The sequence below is a fragment of the Lichenostomus cassidix genome, chromosome 11 (genome assembly GCF_008360975.1).
Source record: "Lichenostomus cassidix isolate B80296 chromosome 11, HeHo_3.0, whole genome shotgun sequence".
Classification (NCBI taxonomy): domain Eukaryota; kingdom Metazoa; phylum Chordata; class Aves; order Passeriformes; family Meliphagidae; genus Lichenostomus; species Lichenostomus cassidix.
Window position 1 is genome coordinate 13,466,726 of NC_139492.1, and position 20,061 is coordinate 13,486,786.

General features: G+C 37.0%; 1 protein-coding gene and 1 long non-coding RNA gene across 2 annotated transcripts in view; one reads left to right on the plus strand and one right to left on the minus strand.

The window, feature by feature from the left end:
* Window positions 1-20,061, plus strand: part of ITFG1 (integrin alpha FG-GAP repeat containing 1) — a 73,647-nt gene that overhangs the window by 5,107 nt on the left and 48,479 nt on the right. The window contains exons 3-8 of the mRNA XM_085071923.1: window positions 35-180; window positions 1,848-1,905; window positions 2,515-2,589; window positions 5,065-5,159; window positions 17,422-17,483; window positions 19,408-19,492. Of these exons, the coding sequence (XP_084928049.1) occupies window positions 35-180; window positions 1,848-1,905; window positions 2,515-2,589; window positions 5,065-5,159; window positions 17,422-17,483; window positions 19,408-19,492 (521 nt within the window). The remainder of the gene's footprint in view (window positions 1-34; window positions 181-1,847; window positions 1,906-2,514; window positions 2,590-5,064; window positions 5,160-17,421; window positions 17,484-19,407; window positions 19,493-20,061) is intronic.
* The window catches only part of LOC146432337 (uncharacterized), a 136,989-nt gene that overhangs the window by 1,374 nt on the left and 115,554 nt on the right, over window positions 1-20,061 (minus strand). The window contains exon 4 of the long non-coding RNA XR_014854559.1: window positions 16,343-16,455. This is a non-coding gene — a long non-coding RNA (uncharacterized LOC146432337). The remainder of the gene's footprint in view (window positions 1-16,342; window positions 16,456-20,061) is intronic.

Here is a 20,061-nt window from a genome sequence, read left to right on the forward strand (position 1 = left end):
ATTTGCATGTGGGGGCTTTTGTTTTTAATTGCAGATCTCTCGGTGTCACCATAACCAGTGTAGTTCCTGGAGATTATGATGGAGATTCCCAAATGGATGTCCTCCTCACTACCCAGGCACCAAGTCATGGCAAAGATGAACTTTCAGTGTTTATTTTCTGGGGACACAATCAAACATTAGGTGAGTTGCTGAGACTGCTTATTAATAAGATTGTTAGACTTCTTAATAATTCAAAGTAATGTCAGGAAATTACAATTCCCTTTTACAGTGTAGTGATTGTTTTTACATTAAATAGGGATTAGCAGCTATTCTGCTTCATACCCATATATTATCTTGCTGTTAGACTGTGTTCAATAATGAATGAAAGAGAACAATGCTAAAATGCTTGCACTATATTATGCAACAGAGGTAACTAAGCATTATTCTAATTTGGCAGTAACCTATTAACTGAAGAGCTGCTTCTCATGGCTCCCCCATCATGCATGTCAGCTTCACAAAGATTATCTCAGAAGATTTATCTTCAATTTAAAATGCATAGAGAACCTGGTGTGAGCTTTAGTGCATCAAGTTTCAAAACAGCATACCTAAACCTGCCAACAGTAATATAACACTTCTGTATGGTAAACCAAAATCTTTCTAGACACTGACACACTAATGTAGGTGTTGGAAGAGAGGTTTCTAGAGTCAATATTGCTGGAAGTTTTCAAGAACATCAGAATGAAGTTTTCAGGAGTCTCTTAGCATGTTCCAAAGATTCTCTCTTTGGGTAGAGTAATGGACTGTGTGAACTCTTGAAGTCTCTTCCGTTTTCTGTTGACTCTGCTAGGAAAGGGGTTTGGGAAGAATTTAGGGTTTGAACAAGGACAGATGAGCACAAGGAGATACCCTTTAAGTCCACAGAAACTAATGAAGAGTAATCACTATTGGAAACAGCTGTGTCATGAGATAGTTACAGATGAGGCAGGTCAGCCTTAGACACCATTGCTTCTGGCTTTAATCAGAGCTGAAACAAGCAACCTGGAAAAGTGCAATGAATCAGATAGTAAAAGAATAGCAGGCATCTGTAGTACTGGGAAGAATATGAAGGATTAAGTTATGCTGTCTTGTTTCTGAAAAAAGCAGGTATTAGGGGACGCACAAATGAGCATTGGGGCCTGGAAGAGGAGTCAGAGGTTAAAAATTCGGGCAGTGGTTGGTATGTAGTGAGCCTACTGGGAAGGTATGGGGTGCCTCTTTGGATAATAGAAGTGTGACAGACTAATCAGTAGGAGGGGATTGTTGTAAAAAATGTGGAAATTGTGAAGAGAAACATTATGGAGAGAGGAGGGAAATGGGAATAATCTGGCAAGGAGTTTGGATTACAAGTAGAGGTGAAGTCTAAGGTGATAACCTGATTGGGACTTAGTCCTCACTGCCCACTTAGAAAGTCTACCATTAATGCTTATTTCATATACTCAGTGTATATAATTAAGAGTGTTTTGCACAGTGGCAAAACATCAAAGAGAAGTCTAACATGCAGTGTGAAATTTTAGCCTGTCCTCATCCCACCTGTTTCAGATTTCCTGTATCTGTGTGATTGCAGTCATACACAGAAAGAGGTTTCACTAAGATCTACTTAGAATAATTTGTTGAGGAGTTTAGTGGAAAGGGAAAAAGCCTTCAGTATTTTAACTGTAATTCACCTTCCCTGCAAAATTTCAGGAAGGCATTTAGTTGTTTATGTTAAATGGTGCTTTTTTATCATAAAACTGATGGTTTTAAATGAATGGAAGAATTATGTCTTAGTTGAAAATGCAAATATCAGACTATATTGGTAACTGAATCAAGTTAATGTTTTTTGTTTTCAGATCTTAACCATAAAACTATGTTAAATAAGACTTTTCATGATGAGCCTCTAGTAATGGAGTAAGTATGACCTACATTTTTAGGAAACCACATTTGTAGTGGTGACTAAGAACAACTTAAATATATTTTAGTGCTGGAATTTGAAACACGTGCTCTTTATCTTTTAAGAACAGGGTGGCTTGTGTAATGTCAACTGATCTAACAAAAGATGATGAACCAAAATAGTTACTTTTACAAGTCTTGTGTATGATATTATCCTGGCAATAGTAACTACATGATCTTTTAATTTCTTTAATTTCAGTATTCTGAGTTATTCAGAAAAGAAGATATTCATTTTTCAGTGGATTTTGTAAAGCAAAAACCTTACTGGCTTACCAGAATGAGCAAATATCCCTTTCGCAATGTGCTTGCCTCTGTGTGAAATGCTGAACAAAAAAGTGGGGGGAGAGTAGATCTGGAAAGTCAAAGCCCAGGCAGAGTGTGAAATACTGATAGACCTTTTCCTGCTGCCAGCAACTCAGATGAGAGCCAGAATTCAGAGTGGACTCACAGCTGAGAGTTCTTTGTGGCTCAGTGGGAAAATGCTAACCAAGTAGAGATTAGTTTAGAACAGGTAGTTTGAACTCCTGTAGTGACTGAGGTGGTGCTGGCATTGTTTTCCATTTTCAGCTTTAATGGAGACCTGATTCCTGATGTGTTTGGTGTCACGAGTGATTCGAGTAAGCCGCAGATCCTGATCGGCGGGTAAGCTGAGGGCTCCGGGGGCAGCATGGCTTTGGGAACTTGGGCATTGTGCATCCACTTCTCAGTAAAGTGTCAGATTCCTGTTTAATTCATCTGTGCAAATGGGAATCTTTATTTCCATGTATCTTCAAACATGCAGTGGCATTCTGCATCTGATCTTTAAAGTGTTATTTTATAGGGGAAGCAGACATTCTGTGAGAGCTGAGAAAACAGAACCCCTGATATTTGACTTCAGAAATAGGAAAATTGTTTCTTGGAACAATTAGTTCTAAGAGGTTATAGTCTCATTTGTTTAGTAATTTTAATATTTAGTATTATAATCTGTGTTATGGAACTTGTGCTGTACAAAAGCTGCTTTCAGTCTAATAGATGAAGTGACAAATAGATGATGCAAGAACTACTGAAACAGATCTTATAAATAAAGGGATGGCAAAAGAAAAATATGCAAGTGTTTGGGGTTAACTTAAAAAATAAAGCTCTCATTAGCTGGGAAATTATTTATAATGGGAAGGTTGGACACTATAGGAAATCAAAAGTACAGGAAGTGCAGGATGTAATGGTATTAAACTATATATATTAAGGAAAATATAGAGGAAGAGATTTATGAAGTGGCATAAAGCAGAGGTGACTAAGTAGCAACATAAGTGTGCATGCAAGTGATGTTCTGTGTATCACATCCTTTGTGTTAAGGGGTGCCTCAGGCCACTCTTGGGCAGATAGAAGTTTACTGAAGTCTTATGAGATGAGATTACAGCAAAGGGGACTAAGTTTCATTATTGAAATTTCTGCTAGGTCTGAAATGTCTAGAATGGGACCAGTTATCAAATACTGGAATAAAAATAAAGGCACCCTTAACAAGGACTATGCAAAGGATTATTTTTCACTGTTTCAGATATGAATGCTGAAATCAAAGCATAACAAAAGGTTCTTTCTCTACGGGCTCAGAAGAGACAATCTGTAACAAAAAAAAATATAGACTAGCAATGTCTCTAAAATTGGGCAGCATATCAAAGAACTTTAAGTCTGTCATTTGAAAATAAAAACACCTATATCTGTTCTAACTGGCTCTTTTCCTCTCCTAGGGTAAATAACATTTTAATGTGTCAGTGGAAACTATGCCCTTTTTGGCAATGTGGTTTTGTTCTTTAATCCCAATTTGAATTTTATCACCATACTTCTGGCATATGAAACCAATTTCAGCTTCACAAGGAAGTTTCTGAACACTTTGCAATGATTATATATTAAAAAATTGTATCAGCTTTTGAAGATATGGAAAAGGGGGAAAGATTTGTTTCATTTTGTTGAAATTCTTTCAGGAGCATCAAGATATAAATGAAGTTACTCATAGCTCAATAAAAGACTGAGTGCTATAGGTAACAGCATAAGCCATGTTTTGTACATGGAAAACAGCTTTGTCATCTGCTTAGAAAAACACTTTCCTATTTTAATCTAAAATGTTTTAAGAAAGCTATATGACTAACTTCACTAGCAATCTTCTAGACAATACGTAGAAAAACCTAGAGAAAATATTTAATTATTTCTTTAAAATTAGTTGATGTATTTTAACATTTCTAAGACTTAGTTATGATCTCTGGGAAGTAATCAGAATATTTCTTTTCTTACTTCAAAGATAGTCATGGAAGATAAGGACTTCAGTAATATGTATGTAATGTCACTGGAATAAATGAAGTAATTCCAGACTAGTAGTAGTAATATTTGTGCCTGTTGTTGTATAGTGCATATTGAGATTTTCCTGAGTGTTTTAGCTTAGGGTTCTAAAAGACACATATCTGATGATTCAGCCACTGTGACTTTTGAAGGATTTGTTGCACTTCAGTGCTAATAGGGAGGTTTGCTGGAAGTTCAGCCATTTTTAGAACAGAAACCAGCAGGGCATGTATATTTATAAATAAATAAAAATATCACCTGCTTGAGAAATTACATAATTAGCTAGTAGTCCATCATAATGTGAGAGTTTAATTCATGTGTTGATTTTTAAGTGAGCTGAAATAAAGTATGTTTATATGCAGCAGGCATGGGCTGCACTAACAGCATGTGCTCACTTCTGCTCTTGTTTATTAATCAAAAAGTAGATTCCAGAAGTATAGCTGTTTGAGGAAACTGAGAAGGGCAGGGATCAGTATCTTAGGATCTGCAGTGCATTTAAAGCCTTGGTACTAACTATAACTTTGTTGGTAGTGATACTTCTTCGTGCAAAAAAACCCCAAAACATTGCTTTAGCAAAGTTAATAAAATGGAACTGAAGCCCCTGTGCTATGAATCATCTTTCACAGACCCTTTCAAGCAATTACTTGAGTTACTAAGTAAGCTAAGTAGTAATTTTATCTTAGCATTAGGAGAACATGCTTTCTGGCCAATTTTATTTAAAGTTTCACAGTTTTTTCCAGCTATATTATCATGATTAACAGTCCCTACACATTGATGAAATGTATTGCTTTTTATTCCTGTCTGTAGGAACTTGTCATGGCATCCTGCGTTGGAAACTCAAAGTAAAATGTATATACCACACTCCCATGCCTTTATAGATTTAAATAATGACTTCACTGCTGGTAAGTCATAGAAGTGTTAAATACCATCCTAAAAATAATTATCACTAAGTATACAATGTAATGTGTTGCAACTTCCTTCGGTAATTGTATGATTTTGCTACTTCTGATTTGGATATTTAATTACTTAATTTTAATATCTACAGTTGGAAAATTCTAGGTTTTAAAAAATAACTTTCAAAATAAATACCCTAATAGCATTTTCTACTTCTTGCTGATAATTGTAACTAATGCTTGTTCTGAATGATGTTGCGTTCACCATTAAAGTGTTGTTTCCTGCTTTTCACAATGCTGTACTCTAGTATTCAGCTGGCAACTGCATCAGGGCTGCAGTTTCTTCATCTTCAGTCTGAAAATAGTTCGATGGCTTGATTCAGCAGAATGTTTTTAAGACTGGACTTAAAATTTTTTTCAAGGTTTCATTATGACTTCATGCTATTTTGTTGTAGTTAGTTCTAGCACTGGTAGAACTAACTGTATTCTTCCTTTATTTGTTTGGGGTATTTTGTCAATGCAATTCAGTTACCATGATGAATCTATTTATCACTTACATACCTGGCTTATACTTCCAGGCACATTTAAATATTGTGCTGAATTTAATTTCTTCACACGCTAAATTAATTCTGAAATGCTTTATCTTCTGCTAGATGTGCAATGTACATCAATTCATATATGGTAATTTTTGGGAAGAGAGCTTATCTTTTTCCTGTTTAGTTGCATGGGAATGAGAGAGGAATGAGTCCATAAAATTAATTAAGATGCTTATAAATGTTGGGGATTAAGTTAATTGCTTTAGCATGCAGTCAAACCTTAATATTCAGTTCTGGCATATTGCTATGTGAAGCTGTCAAGTGGAAATTCCAACTGGAAAATTAAATATATGGTTGCTTACCATAATGAGTGTCATGTAATAACCAGTTCTAACACACTTAGTTCTAGAAGCCTTTTGGAATTTTGTTTTAGTGGCATAGATGAGCATTCCAGGTAGCATTTTAAGTTGAGTACATTAAAATCTAAACTCAAAGGTGAGTAAGGGTACAAAGTCTAAGTGTCTTACATTGATCAGCTACAGACTGATCAATTTTTTGAGGTTTTTGAGAGCTGCCAGACTAAAAAATGTTCCAAGAGTTCTGGTTAGTGCCACTGATATGAAGAAGCTCCTCCATTAAATAGAAATGAGAGTCAGTATCTTTCTGTGGGTCTTGCTGGGAGCTTTTATAGATTCATATCTATTTTTATATATCAAGATGTGAGTAGAAGCTTCTGTGGAGCTCTTCCCATAAAGATCCTGACTTTTAGTTACTTGTAGCAGCAAGGCTGTGACACCTCAGGCTGAGGTACTATGTTACAATGTTATGTATAGTGCTGTGGGAAGTGTTACGTTACAGGAACCTGGGGAAAATTGTAAGGAAAATAATTCATTCTGACAAGAAAACTGGAGAAAATATTACAGGATTATTATTTTTTAAAGTCATGTTTTATTTCTGAGATGAAAATGATAAATTACTTTTACTGTCCCTGTGAAGATTGGACTAACTGGGAATAAGACATATGTGGCTGAAAAATAGTATCAGTATATCTGATATTTCATGACTGATGTGTTTTTCCCAGAGTGCTTCCTGCCAAAATGAAAAGTCACCAATCCTGTGGTCCTGCCTGCACATTTATGGCAGTTCCCTGACACCAGCTCTAGTCACCACTTGGCACTGGGGCTGCCGAGGAGCACAGTTCATTTTCACTGCAGTTAAGTTGATCCAACTCGCCATGCAGGATTGTCAGAGCCAATGTAAGCACAGAGAAAAGGTTGACTCCTCTTTTAGTAGCAGCAGTTGTAGCCTGCCTTTAACCAAGCATGAAATTGTACCTTGAGTCTCACTGTGCCTCTTCCAAAAAATACCTATGCAGTGTTCTCACTGTGTCTGCTCTAATTTGTGTGTCTGTACAGAGCTGGGCAAGTGACTCATAGGTAGTCATCAAAGTAGTCTGGTGATAGAAATTAAGGGAAAAAAGGGCAAAACAACAAAACGTGTAAGTGTGTGTGCAGTGCTGGTGGGACTGTGATGGGAAATGCACTGAGCCAGGCAGCAGAGGCAGTGCTGGGTTACCAGTGTGCCCACGAGCAGGGTCTTTCTCCATGGAGCCTGGAACTGCTTGGCTCACAGAGAGCTGGGGAGGAGGAGAGCATTCCTGTGACTCAGGATTCACCCACACAGCCATTCTTGAGCTGGAACAAAGCCTCATTAAGAACAGGGCCTGGTGCACATTAGCATTGTATTAATTAAAAGGGAGGCATTGACAAGGTGCAGGGTAATATCTGCCTGCTGAAATCATGTGGTCCAAAACACTTAATAATCATGGAATTTGATGCTGCTGTGGGACTTTTGGACTGAAAAATTCAGGCTGTTTACTCCCAGGCAGTGCTACTATTCATGAATATAAAGATACAGTTGCACCTAAAATGGATGCAGTGAATTTTGTTTGCAAATAAATGACCAGGACATGGCAGTTTACTTGTACTTGGTGGGTTTTTCACAGGTTTTTTTAATGGTTTTTCTAATATTCTGCAGTATTTTGGGGGTCTTTGTATTCTGTAACAGATGCAGCCAATTTGATGATTTTTAGCTGGCCTATTTTTGGCAACTCTATCATTATAAACAGCTTAGGAGATTTAAAGTGTGCTTGACATAAAAAAAAAATACTCTCTCTGGGCTGAGAAGCTTTTTGCTAGTTTATTGCCTAACCCGTTTTCAACCTGCTGATATTAAACACTCAGAACGGAGCTTTTAATTGCCACACTTCTCATGCTCTGGGTGAAATGAAGTTGAATTGTTATGATTTCATTATATGAGAACTTGCTCATAAAGATGTGTTTAATCCCTAACAGTGCTTCATGAAAGGCTAACAGTGTAAGGATTTTATAATCCAAAAATCCTCTAACCACAACAAAGATAATACTAATCTTTCTTGGTGAGAGATAAACTGGGCTGTTTCAGAGAGTAATGCTGCTGCTGTTTTTAAAGAAAGCATCCTCACGGAGGAGTCTCAGCTCCCTATAATTATTAACTCAGTAAGTAATTCTCAGTTAGATCAGGAATTTCATAAAAAACATGCAAAAATTTGCAGTATAAAACCTTTACCAAAGTGTCTGTATGTGCTTTATAGATAATCTAAATACAAAACTTCAAGTGTCTTCTGCATGCATATTAAACATGAGTTGCTCGAGGGAGGAATATCTGGTGCACAGAGTGGCTGAGTTGGGAAGGGATGTCTGCAAATGGTCTGGCCAAGTAGCCTCCCAGCACTGTCACTGCTGGTACATGCACTGAGATAGGCTGCAAGATGAGGAGCAAATGTGGTGGCCTTTGTTAAACAGGGTGACTGGGTGTGAGTAATTCATACTCACACTTGTCATTAGTTCTTTTTAACAGCTGATTTAGGAAAATAATCTTGAGTCTAATAATAATTGGCTTGTCTGAACAGATTAACATCAGGTATATTTTGTAAAGCAAACAGTCCAGGTGAGCATTTCCAAAGCAGGATCCTCCTCCAAAGCAGGCCTGTCTTTCAAATGTCACAGTTGAAATTTTTAGGATAGTGATTATTTTGCTGCATCTTTTTTCTAGTTAACCAACTTCATTACTTTTATTGTAAACGTCCTAAAACGTCAGATGTTCGCTTAGGGCTAATACTGTCTTTCTAAGCCAAAAGTATAGTTCCTAATTACCTGGGGGGAAAACCCAGGATTATTAAACCCTACGTTTGTTTGCATTCAGAGTTACAAGTCTTCTACCAAGAAATCAGGCCCTAAAAATACTTTCAAAGTGCTCAAATGCATGAGACAAGCTGTCTTGGACTGTGAATCACACTGTAACTTCATACTGTACATCTGTCGATGTATCCTTGAATGCTGTGAAAAATAGCTGATGTATTAAATACTCTGCGTGTCACTTGGTTATGTGATTCCACAGCTTGGAAATGCTGGTTTTACAACTGATCTTGTGTTGAACACCAGCACATGGTGTGTATAATTGGGGATATTTCTGGAGCTGTTTATATAAAATGAAGGAAAAATCATAAATTTGGTTTTGGGAAAACTAAAGTGGAAAAATCATTAGTCAGAAACAGCTTGCTCTAAGCTAATTGCTACTCTCTTTACTGATTTCTGGTGGTTAATTTTCTTATGTTGTTTTGCTTTGGGAATTTAGAAACCTAATGTACCAGAACGTTTACAATGTGTTTCCTTTTTGATTCCCACTTCTGAGTTTAAATGTGTAAATGTAGATAGTTTTCTTCTTGAAAACCAATCACTCAAATCACAGGTGATGTTTCTGTTGTAGACATTTAAACCTGAATTTTGAAGGTACTGTAATGCTTGATGTGAGATTCTCTGGTCGTATTTTCAGTGAATTTCCTCTTCATGGAAGCTGGTAGCATCCCTGCAGTTCATATTACCAGCAAAGCTTATTTTCTGCAGTAGATCTACATTTATTCTCTATTAAAATATCTGGCAAGCAAAGTATTTAGTATCATTTTAAAACTTGGGTGGGGTGTGGGGGCTGTGTGTATATGTTTGAAGTCCAATTGTCCTCTCTGGTTTTGCCCCCTCCCTTACATTTCTGCCAGAGCAAATACTCAGTAAAGCCATGTCACTGTGTCATTCATTGAACAGGTACATTTTTAAAAATTTCTTAACTGTTTTAGGTCTGACAGCAGAGCTTACCTCTGAGTTTACAGCAAATACTGGAGGGAAAAAAATGTATCTTAAGATAGGCAGATATATTTCAGAGTACTTTTGTCTGTAAAGTTTTGTTTGTTTTTCATTACTTCTACTCTTTACATGTTTGATATCTCTAATTAAAAATTCTCTGGGTGATATGATCTCCTGTCACCCCAATTCCTCCACTTGTTCCTTCACAGTGTTCAATACCACAGAAAGTTCCTGGTCATAAAATCAAACCAGAGTTGGAATTGGCTGCATCTCCTGCTGCTGCTGGGACTGGGCTGCTTTTGCCAATGGCTTCTCTTAGTCATGGCTTTCCTCACAAAGAGAATCTAAGGATGGATAGAGATCTTTAGAAAAAAGAAAGAGCTTTAGGTTTAACTTCCTTTTCCTAATCTTTCTAAAGGAGCCCATAATCTCTATCTGCTTAGCAGTTTTAATTTTGAAATTGCCATTATGAAGTGTCTCAAAAGCTATTCCTTTGCAATTTTTAATTATATATTTATATAATTATATACACCAGGGAGTTATAATATTATGTCTTTATGGGAGTCAATACATGTGAGAAGTAAATTGGTTCTGCCCCAAATAGCATTTTGTTGAGAAAATGTGAATGTGAAAATGGGTTCTGAAAGCACTCTTGAGTGCCATCATTTTCTGTTCCTTGAGACAATGTTGTTGCCCTCATTCTGAAAATAGTGTTTTCTGTCTGAAAGCTGATGTTTGAAGAGCTAAAAACCAAAAGGATAGTCCCACCTGCTCTGTGTATTCAGAAGCAGAAATCTAAAGCATAAATTTAATTTAAAATTCTGTTAAGCAAAGCTTTTAATATATATTAATTCCTTCTGTAGTAATTTGTAATAATGAAAGGGATTTTAGTGCTTACTTACGTTGGTTATCATTGTTTATCACCTGTTTTACTAAATAGTTCCAGTAAATACTTAATAAATTTTGAAAGACCCATTTGAACAGAATAATTTCACAATCTCTTATTATAAGCACATTTCTTGAAAATTTACCAAGACAAATTAGCTTGTTTGGAACATAGGAAGTCCTTGTGTTTTGCTAAAGGTTTTCAGAGGAGGAAGTTACTGTTTCTTGTAACTAACACCAAAAATTCATGACAAGTGAACTGCAAGCTCCTTAGCATTGATACTCATATCTGAGTTGTAAAAGCTCAATCATGTAGCCAGGCAGTAGATGATTCCATTTGCTCTAGGACAGTACTAATGCCAACATGACAAATTGGAATACCACATGTAGAGGGTTTCTCTACCTGAATGGAAAACTTACGAACTGAAGCATGAAACATGCAAGATTTTGTTTCCTATTTCTGTGTAGTAAAGAAATAAAACTGACTGTATCTAACTTTTTTGTATAAAATTAGGTTTTTGCATACTAGAAGTATTCTACAACTGAAAGTGTGTCATTATAACTAAAAAAATTGTAAATAGTGTTTTTAATTTTGATTTTAAATACTTTTTCCCTACCAGTGTTCAGTCTGTAATGTAAATAGAGGAAAGTTATCTCTTACTTTGCTGTAGGTTTAGTGGCATTTGATGATTTTAACACAGTTGTTACATTACTATTATGTCAACATGCTGCAAAGCAGAGATTTTTAATTCAGCACATTATTTCCATGTAGATACAAGCTGGCACAGTTATCTCCGGAAGTAACTTTTGATTAGAGAATATGCACAGACACACCTGTTCTTCCACATTAATGAAAACATTTTTAGGCATATTTGGAGTTTGCACGTATATGTTAAGATTGGGTACTGCCTTGTACACAGTGATAGTGTTTATAATAAGGGCACTTTCTTTCCCCTCCCTTAACTTCTGAAGTAAATGTGAAATCAAGCAGTAACTTAATGTTGCTCATACCCTAGTGGCTTCTCTAGACAGTAAGATGCTGAGGGTTTTTGTTCTGAAATAAAGCCCTCTGACATTAAACAGAAAGGTCAGATCAGTCATTAGTGAAATGAATGCTCCATCTAAAAATAGTATCATTTTTTATAACACTCAAAAGTGACAGAAAATAACAAGGATAATCAGAAGTGAACTTGGAGCAGGTTCTGTATAGATAGGTTTTATTGCAATTTCTAGTTCTAGTAAGTATCAGTGTAAGTAGGGTGAGTTTAATAGTATCTGTTTTATTTACTGTTTTAATTAAAAGATTCATTGAAACTAGCCAGTTTGAAACAGGTTTCAGAAATACCAAGTGGGGTGCTGTTGTCACTGTTTTTCTCACTGGCTCTTGCTGCCTTTCCCAACCAGGCACCAATAGTGGCCATAGCATAGCCAGGGTTTATGGAATCATTCCCTTCTGTTGGGCCTCTGGACCACAGCCAGTGTTTGGGTGCTCAACTGAGAACAGGGGGCAAATGGCAGAAATGGGTGCACAGGAAGGGAGAGGAGAAAGGAGATAGGGAAGAAATCCAGACTAAAGGTAGGGAATTTAGATGGAGATGGTGAGGAGCAAACACTGAATGAATTTCTGCAAGAAGAGGATGTTCATTTCAGATGGACTTGAAGTTCTTAGAGGACGACTGACCTAATGGTGTGTGGAATAAGGGAAGCATAGCTTCATAAGACTGGGTTGAGAAGAGTCTAGGATTGTCTGTGTGAGGAATACTATGGGATATGGATCAGAGCTCAACCTACTGCTGGGTGTAGAGCTGGTTGGTTGGAAACTCTTGGTGCCTGAGATGGACCACTGTAGAAATTAGTAGTTAGGTAAAGCTCCTTTAGATGTATTGCATAAACATTGCCAGAAATGTAGGTAGCCCAAGATGGGATGTGCAGTGTTCAGATTACAATTTTAGTGTTTCAGGCTGTATCTGGGATGACTTGGACATTGATACAAGAAAGATCTAAAGGCACTAAATAAACTCAATGCAGTCTAGCCAGTCAAGTTTTATGTAGCTTTCAGGGAAAATTTTTCAGTCTTCAGTGGGCCATAGGTTGATCCAATGTCACAATTCCCTGATCCCATCAAATAAAGATGGATGGAGGTTCTATGGTTCCTCTATAACAAGCTTTAGGTTACTGGAGCTTGGAATACAGTACTTGAATAGCTTCCCTTTTACAGGCAGAAACATATATTCTAATAATCTCTTTCCTTGTTTTGAAAGAATGAGTGCTGAATTCAGTGTTTTTCCATATATATATATAAACTGGTGATCAGATGTAGCAGAGCTTGGATAGCAGCATCTTATTACTAAGCCAGTTAAATTATAGCCAAATTCACTCACCAACTTACTTTTTAGGGAAGGTTGTGAGTAAATGCTAATACACAGTGGTTTTGTGTTGCAGCATTATCAGATACTTTCTGTATTAAGTGTTTGGTGTATATTTAGGTTGATTTTCTGTATTGTAGATCTAAAATGCTGGGTAATCTCCATGCTTCCTTATCATATTCCCAGGCTGTTGAATTTTGTTGATGAATATTCCTATTACTTATGTTGTTTTTATGTTAATCACTGGCTGTTAAATCCAAAATAGGAAAGTGTATTTAAATGTGAACACACTTTGCTTTGCATATGTTTAAGAGAAAGGTTTCCTCTCAGGCAGTACTGGTTTTCTACTTCTACCCATTCACTTAGGCTGTAGGTGCTACATCTCAAGAAATGCTGCTGAATCTGACATAGAGATCTTCCCCCATCGCAACTACCGAGTATTTTCCATATCTTTGCTACATCATGTCAGAAATTAGGGATGCAAGAAGGGCTCTGCAGGCCCTAGTGGTCCATCCAGCTAGCTCAATATTCTTTCTCTGGCAGCAGCAGGAAAGTGGCCAAGCTGAATTTTTTTTTTCCTGTTTCCATTTGTATATTTACAGAATCTACTATTACCATAGGGCTGTTAAAGGTACCCCCTTGCCTGTTGTTTTTAGCATCCCTTCATGTACCTGTTGTCTAGTAAAACTATCACCTTTGTATTCTATTAATAATTGCTTGTTGAGCTCCAGATTAGTTGATTTAATAACCTCAGCTTGGAAATATCTCTCACTGTGCTGCTGTTAGGTTCATAAGAATTTGAACAGCCCTCAATACTTTGTGCTTTTTAAACTTAGAGGTCTTTATGGAATAGATTTTGTTTCTTACAGCTGAAATTCCATCCTGAACTGCCTTCCAAAGGCAGTGTGCAGCATATCTTTAGACAAGTGACTTTTTCTGAGCATATATAATATGATAGGCATTCCTTGTAGGAAAAAGAGGTTGAGTTTTCTTGATATAGCCAGAAGCAAAACAGAAATATTGCAGTTTTCGACATGGTTAGTGTACTGTAATACAAAAACTGTAGAAAAGAGCTGTGTATGTCTTCATTGTTGTGTAACCCCAGTACTGATCATGCAGATATTAATGCATTTGTTGGCTCCATCTGTTCTCCTGCAGCTCTTAAATAGATAAGAATTTAGTAATAATAGACACAGAAAGCAGTAGCAGTGAAGTGGGTGATAACTGTCATGGACACCATTTCTTTGGAAAGGAAATGCTTGCAAGGATTCTTGCTATGGCTGTTAGATATTTATAAATTGCACAGATTCTTACTTGTTTCTTCTCTGAGATGGTCTTAGAGTCAAAAACTTACATAATCAAACCAGAAGGAATCATAAAGTAAGATACGTTGAAAGTTACATTTGGGAATTAACTGGTCTAGAACACAGTTCCATACAGGACTTGTTTTTCCTTCTACATTTCTTTCACAAACCTGGGAGAAAACACTTGTTTCGAGCTATACAAATTTGTGAATAGTTATTTGGAGTGTCTAAATTGCATTAGCTTTTTATACTGCTGTTTCAAAGAAATGCTCTTGTTTTGCTTGTTTTGAAATCTCTGACATTCTTGATCAAAATGGAAAATTACTTGTAAATATTAAGGATTTGATTTGGTTTCAGTGCAATAAAGTTTAATCCCAGAATCATGCATGAGTATTTCAAACGTGTAGCTTCTAAGAAGGCTTAAGGCTAAAAAGGAGGACAACTGGCAATACGGTACCAGTGGAATGGGTTCAGAACTATTCTAGAAGTAGAGGTGGGGTTGCTGTACCTGTATTAAGCTGTCCTGTGGGAAATCACAGTTTGTTCCTTTAATGTAGGAGCAGCATGGCAGCTCCTCTACACTATTTTTAGAAGATTATCTGCTCTCTTTGCCTGCCTTTGCGTTTTGCCAGTGCAGTGTGATATTACAGCAGCCTTGGAACTGCTCTGCTGTGTTGGTTCCATTTGTTCTGTATAGTGCTGTGTGCCTGGATTTAGGGAAAAGGAGATGGAGGAGTACACGGAAAGGAACAGAGTGCAAAAGTAATTTACTGACTTTAAAGAGAATCTGGTTTGGGGGAGGGAGTTCAGTTCAAAACAGGAACTTTGCTGAATAAAAGTGTCTTTAAGCTGCTGGAGAGAGGCAGTGCAGGGTCCTGCACCTGGCAGGAACAAGCCCAGCACCAGCACAGGCTGTGGGAACCTGCTGGAGCAGCTCTGAGAAGGGCCAGGGGGTCCTGGTGGACAACATACTGTCCATGAGCCAGCAGTGTGCCCTTGAGACCAGAAGGCCCAATGGGATCCTGGGGGGCTTTAGGAAGAGCACTGGAGCAGGTCAGGGAGCTGATCCTGCCCCTCTCCTCAGCCCCAGTGAGCATCACCTGGAGTGCTGTGCCCAGTCTGGGATCCTCAGGACAGGAGAGACATGGAGCTCCTGGAGCAGGGCCAGAGGAGGGTGACAAAGCTGATGAAGGGACTGCAGCAGCTCTCTGATGAAATGCTGAGGGAGCTGGGCACATTCAGCCTCAAGCCTTGAGAGCTGAATTTCTAGCATGGTGACACTGGGTGAGTTATGCCTGGTGTTGGCAGCTGTGCCATTTTGTCTCATTCTGGGATTGAGTCCCAAAATATGTATAAACATAGCACTGCCAGTGGGAATGCTGAGATGCTGCTCCCCAAGATCTTCCCTTGCACAGAGGACTCAGCAGGGAGCATTGACTGAGCAGTGAAGGTGGAAGCTCAGCTCTGCAGTGTGTGAAGCAGAGTCAGAGAGGTGCTGGGCAGAGGGTACAGTGCAGCCAATGTCTGTGAGGCTCACCCAGCCTGCTCCAGCTGGGGATCAAATGCTCCTCCTTTGCTGGGTATTTCAGTACAACACTTCAAGAGCCTGTGGTGGCATTACCTGTATGCAGCAGAGCCCACAGCTTGTTGCAAATTTCAGCACCAAGTACAGCGAGGACAACCCTAGTTGAAATAACTATTTAAACCTCAAAACTATTTTTCTAAGATACAGTGGCATTTTGGCCTGTAGGCAAATGAGTTAAGGCTTCTGTTATTCCATGTTTCTCTTTTTCCCCCTGTGAATGAATTGGATTTTTTAATATTTTTTCTGGTTTCTATCCGATAGTAATCAACAGTATTGCGCAAGCTTCCTTCTAGATGCAAAGTTAATATTTGAAAGTATATATAAGTTTTCTAACTTACATTTATGCTGTCTTCAAATTATTTTCATTACTTTTGTCTCGCCTTCAAGAAGTCCTTAGGTATCACTGTAATTCATTCCAATGAAGTGCACTATCATGCTTTTCATGTGTAAGCTGTAAAGGAAATGGCCATTTCAGATATTCAGAGGAATAAAATAAAATGGTAGAGCCTTTAAGCTGTGGGGGGGAGAGAAATCTATAAACAAAATCTTTGTTGTTTTTTGGGTAATGTGGGGTTTCCATTTGGGTTTTGTTTGTTAGGTGTGGGGAAGTTTGGAGTTCTGTGTTTGTTGTTTGTTGCTGGGTTTTTTTCCCTGGAAGACAATATCCCTTATTGTACCATTTGAAATTCCCTGTACAGCCATTTAGCTGCTTATTCAGTAAAACACCTCAGGGTAAAGCATTAATATTCTTTTCTTTTTTTTTTTTTTCCCTGCAAAGTAACCATTGTGTTCTAGCTCAAAGAATGGCAGTTGAAATTGCAGGGGGGAAGGAGACAAAAAGAAAACAACTGTTTAAATCTAGAAGAGTGGTTTTCTTAAATCTGGATTTCTGAACACTGGACTTAAATTTTTTATTATTTTTTATTCCTCCACTTTTTTTTTTTTTTAGTAAAAGTTTTTTCTTCCCAATTTCCAAATTTGGGGACTTTTCTAAAGGTGATGAATGAGCTCCTTTTTAGGCCTTGCCAATTAAATCCTTTGAAGCTCTATTTTGCACTGTTTTGATGTTTCAATTTTAGTGTACAGGAAGCCAGAAATATTTCTCCAACTACTTTTTTTTCTCCTGTCAACAGTGTATATGTTGTTTAATTCAACATATTATCCCAAATAAAAGGCTACTTGATATGTATTGATATTTATTTATACAGAAGAGTAAAGACATGAAAATAGTTTTATGGGGTGGGTTTTTAATCTTTCTTACTTAATATATATATTTCCAAACATCATTGGAATGTAATATATTTGTAACTTCTAAAATATAGGTATTTTAAAAATTATATATATTTTCTAAGTGATCAAATATTTGTGTGTGGAGTCTACTGTTAAATATTTTATTTCTCTTGTATTTTCCTTGCAGATTTGTTCCTTACTACATCACCAAATTCCAAAACCATTCAGTTTGAGACGTGGGTAAATAAGGTAAGAGAGAAAACACACATAACCATTCTGTTGAAATACAGACAAATTATAAACTCCAAAGAATCATCTTCTGACATTTATGGTGATTTTTAGATAAAAGACAGATCAGTTTGGTTTTATTTGTGCTGTCTGAAAGACTTGTTTTTTTTAAGTAAGCTTTGTTAGATACATGACTCCAGGTCTTGGGTAAGATTTTCTGGGACAGAGATTCCAAATGTCAGTTCTGACTATTACAATACATGTGCAAGTTGCATTTGAGGAAATCCCAAGTCCTGTGTTAGCTAAATATCATAACTTAAATTCAGGGTTGAAGAGTAATAGATTAGTGGATTAATATTTATTGATTTGTTTATTTATTTAGGTTCTGCTTTTGTATTGCCTAACCTAGCCAGGGGCATCCTTTGTATCTTGTTATCCAAAAGGACTATAGCTAAAAGTTCACTTTTTTATGATAATATAAAGTACTTAAAGTGCTTCTTATCAGCTGATGGAGTTTTTGAGAGTTTACCTGAAAATGTATCCATCCTATCACAGTGAGTCACTGTAGAACAGAGTGATAATGTGGCTGTCTTCAACCAGGCAAGAGTAATGAAAGCAGTGAGTCATGAACCCTGTATTTCCAGCTTTAGGTAGACTTTCAAAAACATTGACTATTGAGTGTTAGTAAGTACACAAGGTGTTTGTCCTGTCTCCTGTAAGGCTTTTTTCATTTTCTTACAAATTGTGTGCTCTCGTTCTAAATATTATCCTGCGTGATATATTTTGTATGGATAGACTTGCTTATCTTTAGAAACAAAGAATTCTATTTGTTGGGATCAATCAACCCAGTACAATAGTTCATACATATAACATGTATGTACATGTGTATGAAACTAAAAATATCTTAATTGATCCATTAAAAGTTGTTAAATTGTGCTTTGTAGAACAAAGTAATTGCCTTCATTGATGCACTATAAAATGCTTTTTAAATATTTGCCTATGCAAGATATGCTTTTGGGGCCAGCTAAGAGCAGGGCCTCTTCTATTTTACTGCATGGAAATGCATCAATTTTCATTTTTCTCATCAGAATCATTGTAAATTATATGTCAAGGTAAAGATATGCAGTCAGACATGCAGTACAAACAGTACTAACTGTGTCCAGAGTTGCACTGAAGTCTACAAACCAAATATGACACGAGTCATGTTGGATGTGGATAACTGCTCCATTCCCAAGCCTTTGGCTCCGTGCCTTGCTGGGCATGTGTGTGCAGAGCGCTATGCAGGAGCTGATGGCACTGACTGGGAACATGGGCCTTGGGTCATCTGACATGGCTGTGAAAACTCAACACTTCAAAATGGGTCTGTTCCAGTTGTGATCCAATCCTGTGATAAACAAGAATCCAGCACTTTCTGTCTTTCTGATGGTATAATGGACTATTGTTTTCTGTAGGCCTAGATTTTAATAACAGATAAGTAAAACGAGTTCCAAGCCAGACCTAATATAAAATCAATTTATTTCCTAATTAGAAGGCAAATCAGGACCCTGTTTTTAACAGGCGTGCAGGTGTGTTGTTATATATTACATATGTCTATAAAATCACATGTCAGTATGCAAAAATGCACATTTAGTATTCATAATCACTTAATTTTCGTTTAGATAATGCTGCTGAAATAACCAATGTCTTCCTCATAGCACAGCAAAATATATGGAAATTGTATCTGAATATTACTATTGCTGGATTTCCATAAGAATCCAGGAAGGATTAGAAATGCAAGAACTTAGTCCCAATTTTGAAGAGTGCAGTTTTTTTCCATAGCTGAGATTTCTCTCTCTTATCTACTAGAATCCTTTATTAGTGATCTGTATTTTCTTTGATTGAAAAGTCAGTTTTTATCACTTACTCTGCAGTTCAGTCTTTCCATCATCTTTGTCCTCTTTGCTAGGATGGGAACTTCTCTAAAGTTGGAAAAAGTAAGGAAATGCCCAGTGGTGCCAAAGTTGTTGGACAATCTGTGTTTGCAGATTTTGGTGAGTTTTCTTTTTTTGCACTGTCCTGAGTGTTTCTTTCTCATGTTTTGGTTAGGTACTCTACAGGGGGATGGGGTTTCTATGTTACTCTGCTTTTTCTCTTTAATGTGTTATGTCCATCTGTACATCTTGAAATGGCTGGGAATAATTATTAACAAATACAGCTTTGGTTATCCCAGCACATTCTGCCTCACATGTATCTAGTTTTTGTTGCTTTGAGGTGTGGTACAACACTAAAGTTAATTTTTTCAGACGCTTATTTTGCCATGATTTTATTTTTTCTCTAATCTTGTTCAGGAGACATTATCTGATTAAATTTTTCTAAATTCTTCACTTCTGTGAACTAATAAAGACAAAATATAAATGAAATAAAATTACGTCAATAGATTGCTGGAACATGGTAAAATCTTAATGGTTGTAATTGAAAATTCTGGAAGGCTTTTGGACAGGAGAAATTTTTAATTTATATGTAAATCTATTTTTGCAAGGGTTAGTGAAAGCCTATATTTTTCTATTAGAATGTACCTTTCCAGTCAATTGTGGCTTATCAGTGTGTGTGTCATGTTACA